The 11237-nt window shown below is 35.6% G+C and overlaps 1 protein-coding gene across 11 annotated transcripts; it reads left to right on the forward strand.

Moving 5' to 3' along the window:
* Window positions 1–2161: 2161 nt before the first annotated feature.
* On the forward strand, window positions 2162–9866 carry LOC125658088 (monocarboxylate transporter 4-like). 11 transcript variants are annotated; one of them, XM_048889191.2, is made up of 6 exons: window positions 2162–2314; window positions 4887–5022; window positions 5284–5534; window positions 6534–6677; window positions 6880–7671; window positions 7866–9866. In XM_048889191.2, exons 3-6 carry the CDS (start codon window positions 5342–5344, stop codon window positions 8294–8296), a joined length of 1560 nt encoding a protein of 519 aa, XP_048745148.1. In that variant the 5' UTR covers window positions 2162–2314; window positions 4887–5022; window positions 5284–5341; the 3' UTR covers window positions 8297–9866. The 11 variants fall into 11 exon arrangements, with proteins under 11 accessions (XP_048745148.1, XP_056005632.1, XP_048745147.1 ...); XM_056149657.1 differs by having other exon boundaries at window positions 2178–2278; XM_048889190.2 differs by lacking the exon at window positions 2162–2314 and adding an exon at window positions 2474–2797 and having other exon boundaries at window positions 5261–5534.
* Window positions 9867–11237: the final 1371 nt, after the last annotated feature.

Consider the following 11237-nt stretch of genomic DNA (forward strand, 5'->3'; position numbering starts at 1 on the left):
GTTTATAAACGACAGAAATACATGTACTAAATGACAATCGCTTCATGTCTTCTGGTAAATTCTTACCAACAAACAGTGAATGCGCAGGTTTAAGATTTTCCATTTCACACCGGGATCAACCCGTAAAGCACGTACAAATTAATGGGATGAAGATCATCTTCGTTTCAATTTATAGTACAAGACTTACTGTAAGATATGCAAGTATCTGGTCATACCCCCAGGAGACCCCAAATGTTCAAGCTATGACAACATCAGCAAAGAGATTATTGCTTTCAGCGGGAAGGAAGACATTATTTTCAACTTCTACCCTTGCAACATCAATATCGTTGAAATGCATCATGCTTCAACACAGCACATTTCCTAATACAGTAGAGCTACGAGTCTGGCGACGTCGTCAATGCTTCTGCAGTGCATATAGGTAGCACTGTGCTAGATGCCAAACGCATCGGAGTCAAAGTCACCTCTCCTAATGAGTGGTTGCTTCAGCGTGATGATGTCATGAAAGAAGTCTTGGATGCTAAGTTTGAGGAAGTGATTGAATTTAAAGACAATGTTCTACATGTCAAGTGTTGTTTGTATTTGAATCCAATCAATGACCATTAAAAAGAGAATAGGTGATAGAATACATCCCGATTGGACATTGAATGAATACCATATTGTCTTTTCCAAAATGACACTGCATTCAAAGAGTAGATTGCTCTGATAAGATTACATATCTTCACATGTATTCCATATGATCTTGCTAATTTTCACAATATTTCCCTGTGCACACTGTCAAATACTTTCTTCAAGTCTATGAAGCTGATGTATAGTGGCATTTGTCATTCAATACACTGTTCTATGTTACGAATGGCAAAAATATGGTCTATACACCCTTCCTCTCTTGATTCCAGCTTGTTCCCCTCTCAATTTCATATCAAACATTATATCTATTCTGTTCAGAAGTATTCTACAGAAAACTTTACTTGGGACTGAAAGAAGTTCCTCTCCAGTTGTCACAGATTTGGCAATGAAAATAGATGTCGGATGGCATAAACTTACGGAATTTTTAACCCTCCCCTCCCTAACTATTTTAATTTAGATTTGTATCCTACAATCAATGCAGTATTGATGTTCCCGGAAAAATATAAATACCATACTTTGATGTATATATATAATCAAAAGTGTGTGTATTGCAACCCACGTACTCGCTCTAGATCCACCAATGTAATGTACATGCGTTGGTTGCACATGTATAATTTCTGCATATCTAGTTGTGTTTTGGTCGTCCAAAATATTGATTAAAATTAATGATTCTTACGAATTATATAGCCTTATCAGGTGACGCAATGAATCCAGCGTTATATTTTAATTATCATTAAAAACGTGTTAATTGCAAATTTCTCTTCCTGACGTTAATGGTATACATTGATGTAATTGAATTTTAGGTGAGATTTTCTGTTTTCTAAAAATATGAAGAAAACAAACGACAGAGACCAATTAACACAAAATTTTCTAACTGTGTTGAAGTGTTTGATCAATTGGTTGTGGATCTGACCGAATGCTATATATCATTCGAACCATTATTCATTGCGTCACCTGATAAGGCTATATAATTCTTAAGAATTCTCGGTATAAAGAAAACTATGGGCCACTTTCTAACCCCTCCTCACGGACATCTACACTCTCCATAGTAAATGGCTGTAAGGGTTGGTTGTACCCTGTATGAGCATACACGATTGTATCCTTTGTAGGAGTGGTTGTATCCAAATGACGTTTAGCCACGGTGTCTAGTGCGAAACTATCCCTGGTACTTTTAGTCGCGGTGATCTTTGCAATGTAACTTTGACCGTTTAAAGAATATGTCATTTAAAACCAGTGGACTTTGAACTGTATAGTATTTGAATAAAAATAACTCTTGCATGCAATAAAGATATCTTTGGAATGATAATTTTCACGATGCATCTAATATAAAATAGCGTGCGTGTGTTTATATCAAGTTTTTGTGTCATCGATTGATATCAAACTGTCGGATATCTCCGAGTTAAATAATGTGAAATCATAATCAGTGATGTCAAGATGGCTGACCATTTTCTTCACTGTGACGGCCATACTGTGTATCATTAATCGTTAATCCTCATTGTTCTGATTGCACGCAGTTAAATATTCGTACATTTAAATGTACCATTATATATATTGCACGCGAACAACTAACCCAACGCAGCGACTCGGGTACTTCATGGACGATCAGGAAATACCGTATTTTTGTTAAAATACGAATTCTGATGGTGATCTAAAGGCAAGTACTGTTAAATCTGGAAACCATGTACAATTAGTAAGTACCTTGTATCCTAATATGAAGTGAATTGTTTTGGTTTTCAGATAGTCGTGGATAACACTTTTAACAGCATGAGTCATTTGTTTGTTAAACCCATTCATTCATGTCAATATGCACTTTAAATCAGCTGATTTGTAACGCTCTGGGAACAAGGAAAACTACTGCATAAAAAACCCTTGGAAACTGTCCAACTGAGTTTATTTATAGATGTGTGAACGCGGTTTCATAAAGAAATATATTGTAATTACATGGTAATTAAAATACAGCAGTATACAGTAAAGCGCATGTCATTTCGACCGAGGCACGTGAACATTTGTGACACAGCAGCTGAGATGTAGCAGGCCTTCTACACGTGATCGCATTTGGATTCGTCTATTGATTGTAGGTTAAGGGAGATCATGCGCACATAAACACATAACCATTTTGTGGAATAATCCGGTGAGTTGGGTATCTGTGTCCGCCACCACCTTAATTAATTAGGTAGGTTCTGAATTAATTTGGTAGGTTCATGGTTTGCTTTTGTTTTAAAATACTTGTTATTCTATTAAACATCCTTCTTGTTTTACACACTTCAGGAAATATATCGATCCGCCATGAAAATGAGATTGGTATGGAAGAAGAAAAATGGATATCAGTTAAGCGGATCATACTTTTTGAGTGGCGGGAAATAAACTGAATACTGCATGTTGTTCTTTCACGCAATAGATATCCATGGGTCTTACATGTACATCATTTCTCCCCAAAATTGATAACAATGTCAGAGTGTGTAATGTTCTTTCATCTTATTATGCAGGCAATTTGGCTTGGGGTAATTTATGGAGTGGAGCGGAGTGGAGTCGTGTAGTCATGGAGAGGAGTCTCTGTGCATTATTATCAACATTACATGTATCTCCCAACCGCCACTCTTTAGTTTAGAGTAATGTAACTCTCAACACCCCCATCCGGTACAAATGGGTGTGCTGGAATTTGGTTCAATCTGTTTGTTCTACTTTAGTTGCGCACACATCTGTCAAAGCCCCTTCATCCCCTTAGGTGTGAGGAAAATTTTCCTGTCTCAAGCGCTAACAATGAGGTCAGATTTATGACCTGCAATGACCAGATAATCCCTTCATCATTTTAACACTGTGCACTGCATGGCTTTGGCAATGGCATTTCCTATTCATGTGTTTTTATTAAATAACTGAGTATTTTTTTATGAATTGTCGATTGATATAACATATCAATATTATTGATGAATTGACAGAATTTTATTGGGTAGCACATGAGACAGATTAAAATGGAAGGGGTTTAGCCTCTCTCCACAGCAATGTAAGAGGGGCTAAGACATTACATGATTTTTTTAAATTATCTTATTTGTTTGGCTATAGTTATGTTGCATAATTAGCAGGGCCATAATTCAAGTGCAATTATTTTATGCTAATAGTCAAATTACGCTAACGCTATATTAATTTCTGGTTAAGAGTTGCAAAATCATGGTCAATTAATTCCTTCAGTAATGCATGTGAATTCTTTTATTTTATTTGTAAGCAATTCTATCAAAGTCCTGTGTTGTGGTTTGTAAATGTGATAAACATGAATTTTATTCATGGACTCCACTCCATGACTCCACAACTCCACTCCACTCCATAAATTACCCCAAGCCATCATTTCCATGAGGGAAATTAAGTTACGCTGAATACTTCATTCAGCCTCACCAAACGTATCGTTTATTTCTAGTTTTATATAGTGTTATGTGCTAAAAATAACGCTCGGTACAATTTGAGCCTATGGAAAGTTAGGTTTTAAAACTTTGAAATTATTTTAGAAGATTTTTTCAAAGAAAATCATTGACAACGAGAAATTACAGTACGCTGTGTCATTGATTGGGAAAATGAGGTTCTAACGCGACTCACTTGATGCTAAAAAATACACACATTTCATATTTCTTCAGTACATCGTCATTATATCGAAATGATGTTAGTAAATCATATATATGTATGATAGCAGTTTCAACAGACGAAATATAAGATTTTTTTAAATGTTGGTAGTTATTTTGTTGTAAGTTATTTTGTTTGTAGTTATTTTATTGGTAGTTATTTTGTTTATATTTATTCTTGTAATTTTGTTGGTAGTTATTTTGTTAAGCATACAAGGCCTTTCACCTTCCACTTTCTATAAAAAAAAAACCCTTTTTTTTTTTCGGTGACAGATGTTGCAATATGAAGATAAAAAAGATTACAAGGCCATTTTGTTTGTTTTAAACTCTTCCAAATAATGATGAAAATGTAATAAACTTCATGATCAGGAATGCATGGAAATCTTTCAAAAAGAAAATTATTATTTTTATGCTTCTGAATACAGCATACAGCTCGAAAGATTACTTACTATTACGCAAAAGTTCACATTTACATCAGTGCGATGATAGTGCGTCACTTCTATATGTTATTCTCGTGAATATTTGACATTATTGAGGAACAAATGTTGATAATTTCATCTTTGTTCAATGTTAAAATAAACCACCATGAGATGAATGGGGTCGTTCACGCTAATACAAGCGATTGGTATACAGATTTTTCTTCATTTATTGTAGTGATTAAATGATTGAGGCAGAGGATGGACACGACATGAGATATATCGAGACATGCTTATGGACTAGGGCACATTTTACAGAAAATGATAATTCAAATTACAAAATCTCAGTGATCAATATATCTTCAAACACTCAAGTAAGCATCACTACATGTACATGTATATTCATGTAATTATTTATTTCTATGGAGCGTGGTAGGTTATCCATTTGTAAGACCCCAGATTTCCCACTGTTCAAGCAAAATTAATATGCTTGAAAGGAGACTCGCTTAATGACAATGTCCGATTATGATACTAAGATTAAACAATTTTGTGGGATATGGGTGTTTTTAGGAACACATAGTGCAGAATAAAATCAAATCTTCTCTGATTCAGGGAGTCATCCATCTGAATTTCAGACTGTGTTGATAGTCAGTCAACTGGAACAATCGAGTCCACTTGCGAAGTGATTTCGAAATGGCAGTTTGTTTGGAAAAGATGTACTACGGATGGGTGGTGGTGCTTTCAGCGGCCGTCATAAGAATTCTCGTCTACGGCATTTCCTTCACTTCTGGTGTAGTTTATGTTGTTATTCTGGAGAACTTCAAGACCGGTGTGGCAGAAACGTCATGGATTTCGTCACTTATTACCGCCATGACGTTTATAATTAGTAAGTATCAACGGACGATACAGTTAATAGGAGGAAAATGGTAGATTTGCGAATTTTCAGGGAATATGCCCCCGAGAAGAAAAAGCGAGGTAAGATGACTGAAATAATACTGTATGTATTTTGAAACTAAAAATTCTCTTCTTCACGTTTTTTCCAGTCCATATTGGTTAAAAAGTTAAGGAGTAACGGAAGTAATGAAGTGAGTTGAACAACATCACATTCATGAGTAAGTCTGTGTTTTCAAGTGGCTATAGAGAGGCACTGCGTACAGATGACTGGTATCATTAGGGTTGTCACTTGACCATCTAACCGTTGTTCCTAGTTGAACATGTGATTTTGTGGTCTTGGTCAACCACGAAAACAACATTAAGGAGAAGGTAGGACAAAGGCCCCATTTTCATAAGTCTTCATAGATAAAACTGTAGATTAACAGAACAACCCAGGTCATGTCTATCTCAAAATAAAGACCAGTTTTTAGCATGTGATGTATTCCAAGTTAACGGGAATGTCACAAAGTTAATGAAAATTCCATAGATTGCTTCAGAAAATATAGAGCACACATTTGCCTACATTGTACCCCTGAAACTTATATATTTTGTACACTTGTATCAGTTATATCTTTGTATAAATGCTACATAAGCAATCCGTTGCCAAGCAAAATGCATGTAAAATGGATGGATGGATGGATTAGCTCAGATTTGTGGAAAAAGCCGCTTTACTCTTTTACATTCATGATCACGATTATACATCATAGAAATAAATTTCTACTGAGTCCATTTTGAAATATAAGTGAAACTGGGTTCATATGTTCCTTTATCCCACCCTCTCCTTTATGTTCAACGAATAATGATGAAACCATAGTATGTTGCTTACATTTGTACTCCATTTTTATTTCAGACCCACTAAATTATGAAATTTTCTGGTACGCTTTTTCTCAAATTCGGTTGTCTTCCAAGGAAGCCACTTACCGTCACCTGACGTAATTATCTTTCTTTACAGCTCCCTTAGCCGGTGTGTTGGTCAACAAATTCGGATGGCGTGTGGTTTCGTTTGGCGGGGGACTGTTGACGTGTTGTGGTCTTCTTTTGAGCACTCTGTCCACCAACCTCTTCATGCTCTGTTTGTTTTATGGAGTTGTGACAGGTAATCATTGATCCGCTCTAAGAACAGGATTTGACGTTTTGACAATTTTAGGGAGTGGGGTAATGACTAAATTGAGTTGATTACAACACTAGACTTCTAAAGGGCTTACATTCTAATTATCTTTAGAAATAAAGTTTATTCTTCAAATTCTGAACGGAAACCACGATATAAAATGACATTGTGGACTTCTCTCTGTTTGAAGGTGCAGGCTTAGGAATCGCGTACATGGGTGGAAGTCTCGCCGTGCCGAGGTATTTTCAGCACAAGAAGATTCAGAACCTTGCCGTTGGTGTGGCGTCAGCAGGCGGGGGAATTGGTACCTTTATTTTCCCACCAATCATTCGATTTTTGGATAATGAATATGGATGGAAAGGAATGTTTATGATTTTGGCAGGAATTTCACTTAATATCTGTGTGTTTGGTCTGTTGTATCGCCCCCTTCCAAATAAAGACGAAAACAAAAATCCGACGAGAAAGAAGAGGCGAAGTTCTACCCATGTACCAGAACCTAACGACTGGAGCTTTCTTAAAAGTTCGGTTTTCCATTTCGTTGCGATGAATAATTTTTTATATGCATTTGGTGCCTCCATCATATACGGACATCTTGCAGCATACGCAGAGTTTCATATGCATTTAAACAAAAACGAAGCTGCCGTTTTATACTCAGTAATTGGGATCTCCGTCACAATCGCAAAAGTCACCCAGGGACTTGTTGCAGATTTTCACAAAGTCCACCCCATCTTCAAAGCCATTAATCAGTACATTCTTTTCTATTTCCTCGGTGGCCTTGCGACGCTCTTGTTGTTGGTGGACACTGGTTATGCCGGGCTATTGGTGTACTGTGTCTTCTTTGGTGCGAGCTCAGCCGCCAACGGTGGGTCTTTAATTCCAGCAATACTGATGGAAATATTTGGACAAACTAAACTTTCACTTCCATATGGAGTAGTTTTAGCTGAAATGTCTATAGGACATGTTCTGGGAGCACCTGCCGCAGGTAATGTGGTACAGAGCGTGTAGTTCTAAATATTTTACTAATAATATAATTTCTTTAATTTCACCATCCATTTACCGTATGAAATAACGTATAATCATCGGAAACATTCATGGTAAATATTATTGCGTGATGCAATTACATTATTTCAGAATATTTCTGAAAGATTTTTTAATACAATGTATTCGACAATTCAGGTTGGATGTACGAGCATGGGAAGAATTACCACCATCCTTTCATAGTGGCATCTGTGTCCATGATACTTAGTGCAGTCGTTATGTGGTACCCACGTCGATACCTGATGAGTCCTCGAGAAACCTTAATGATATTAGACATCGAAAGCCCGACTGAAGAGGAAAAATGCGAGAAATATTTTGATGAAAAAGAGTCATCAGAAGCCACGCGTTTCATCAGAATCAAGAATGCAAAATGTCTACAGTCGCCTAACATAGAAAAAGAAGCGACTATCAAAATAAATCATAATCACATCAAAGGAGATGTAACAAGTTTTCTAATAGCAGATGAGAAGGAAATTCAACGGGTTGAGGAAAACATGACTGAGATGACCACTTTAATTTCATCAGAAACAGATGTAAAAACCGGAAATGATACAGACATCCCTAATTAAGTCAAGCGACAGTCTTCCGGAATAATGGTGTTATAGTGCGAGCTTTGTGTTTGCTGACAATATTGAAGGTCAGGGAGTTTCAACATTGAGTCATCAGAAAATGGGACTTTGTAGTGAAACACGTTACGTAACTCGGAAATGAAGGAAGAGGTAGAGCAGTAGCTATTCAATATCTGTACACTTGCAATTTGAGTTTACATTTCTGAAGTCAAAATATGTTTTGACTTGCAATGGCGTACATATTCTGTAAATGCTAAATACGTTGTATATTCTCACATGATCTGAGTAAATCTATAAAGTATACTACAATGGAACGGGAGAAATTCTGAAGTACATTATGGTAACGCTCAAAAACTATTTTTTCTGACTTTAAATTGTGTAAAATTTCAAAAGGTCATTTCTCAGAATCCCTTATTTCACGTTAAAAAAAATCTAAATTTTCCCCACTTCGGCGCTGCTCGTCTCAGTTGAAGCCTTAGGCTTCAGATGATCAAATACTATTATGCGCCACTGACATAGTGCATATATATTTTATTGTGTCGTTAATTAATTTATCAATTAATGATATCAAATACCAAGTCTTCGTACAAAAAAACATGGGTCGCTCCAATCACTTACTCCTTTAGATGGCACCTTATTTAATACTCGCATAGAATCTCAATATTCATGAAGCAACATTGCGTTGTATCATATCACGTATCAAACAATTTTGATTTTATACGTGAATAATTTTTATAAAAATAGCTTAATTAAAATATATCCATCCTTTTATTTATTAAGTAATAAATGTTTTTTTACCCAATTTGATTCGTACTCGAAATAGGTCTGTCCAGATGTTATCCCATTCCTGTGTATACAGCTATTGATATATGATATGACATACGTATTTTGTATTTGCTGACATTTTAATATATATAAAGTGATGTTATATTTTAATGTTAAATGGCCCACCATGTTTATTTTTGTTATATTGACGAGGTAGGAAAATAATTTATGATTTGAAATATGTATGTGTACACCACATCACATAAAGTGCGGAGATTTTTAAAAGCATACTTCAGATTGTGATTTGTACATTTTGTATGTTTGAGTCAAACCGGATTAATATTTATAGGTTATAGACTTTGTATGGGAAAATATGACGACTGAGTTTTTTGGCGCGTAGACGGACCGAGCTTGCGACAAAAAACGAGGTCGTCATATTTCCCATTCAAAGTCTATAACTTTTTATTATATACTTTCAATTTCATTTAGAAACTAACAATAATTTTATTTTAACAATTTCTTTATTGGTGTAACTAAGTAAAAGATGAAAAATTTGAAAATTAACGGCGTAGTGTATTGATTGTGACGTAATGTTTGCGGGCCGGAATGTTTCCGGGCATTTATCGTGTGATATATGCCCGCAAACAAGAAGAGATGAAATTGAAAGTATATAATAACTATGGTAATCATTTTTGAAGCGGTGTAATTTGAACACTATAACATCTTTATAAGATGTATCGAATTGAAAATAATCACTATGTGATTAACATGTATTAATTTGATTCAAAATAAAAATTGCATCATGCGTTATTTGTCTAGCATATATATGAATCATCAGCGAGTACATTTCCTACCCATTTCCTGTTTTATGGTCGGGCACGGAAGACAAATTTACTAAATACTTGTCTACAGAGTAAACAACATTCTTACTGTAAAATATCTGTTGAATATCGATATCTCTATTCTAGCAACATTTTTTGTAAGATGTACATTTCAATGACGTCACAAAATTGCTTATGGACATTTTCTCTCCAGTGAATACCAAATATTGTTTTACACATATCACACTTCCTGTTGTAAGTACACACATGCACGGTATTATGTGTAAATACATATATTGTATGTGCGTTAATGACGTTTTGCCACGGAAAGGGGGGTGTATATAGACCACATGTGTTCTTTTCATTCTCTACCCATAGGTGTCGCTGCTCGCTAACACGTCTATCAATGCCGAAATTTTAAAATTCTTGTAAAACGCTTAGTAAATTCTTATACAAACGTTTAACTTAATTTGCTTAATCAATTTATGATTCAAAATTTTAAGATAAAGTTGTTTTATCGCTTGTAAACAATTCCCAAATTGTTGATTTTAATCAAAACGACCACATACAAGATAACGCCAAATATGTGTGTGTGTGTGTGTGTGTGTGTGTATTTGGCGTTATCTTGTATACATTAATCATTCTAATTCTTAAATTCCGTTTCGTCTTCCGTTCCGCGTTTTAGCAACACCCAATTTTGATAGGGGTACTGTTATACATTCTTAACATGTTTCCATTTCTATATTCTCTTTAGAGAAGTCGAGAGGCAAAGCCTTCATCCACTTCTCTTCGCAAGCATTCATGTTTTGATTCTGGAAAACGTGTAAATGCCGGAGTCGGTGACGGTTTATGCTTCGACCGACCTTTCAACTCAGATGTGCCTCGATTAAGTTGTTTTCAAACACAAAACTGTCACAAAGAAATCAACACTTACAGGGGCGGATCCAGGAATTGTGATTACTGGGGACGCTCCTCTTTAGGCACTCCAGTGGGTCCAAGGCGAAGCCCCCGGAAGCTCCTGGATTTTACAGATTTTATAGGGCTTGAAATATATCTCCTATTTAGTCATTTGTACTATATTCTATCATTTTTTATAAGGTTAAATTAATAAAATGACGCAAATTTTAAGGGGTTTTGAAAAAAAATTCAGTTCTCCCAATAAAATAATTCAAGATATCAAAAGATTTTGTCATTTATTTCTCCAGGAGTGGAAACAATTATTACTTCTTACATTGTTTAGTACATTTTTTTAAAAACAAGATTTACCTTAAATTTGAAATTTTAGGGGGAGGGAGGGGCGCCGGCTGCGCCCCCTTAAATACGCCACTGACTTAATTGCTTTTAATCCGTTTTCA

This window comes from Ostrea edulis, chromosome 9, assembly GCF_947568905.1.
Source record: "Ostrea edulis chromosome 9, xbOstEdul1.1, whole genome shotgun sequence".
NCBI lineage: Eukaryota > Metazoa > Mollusca > Bivalvia > Ostreida > Ostreidae > Ostrea > Ostrea edulis.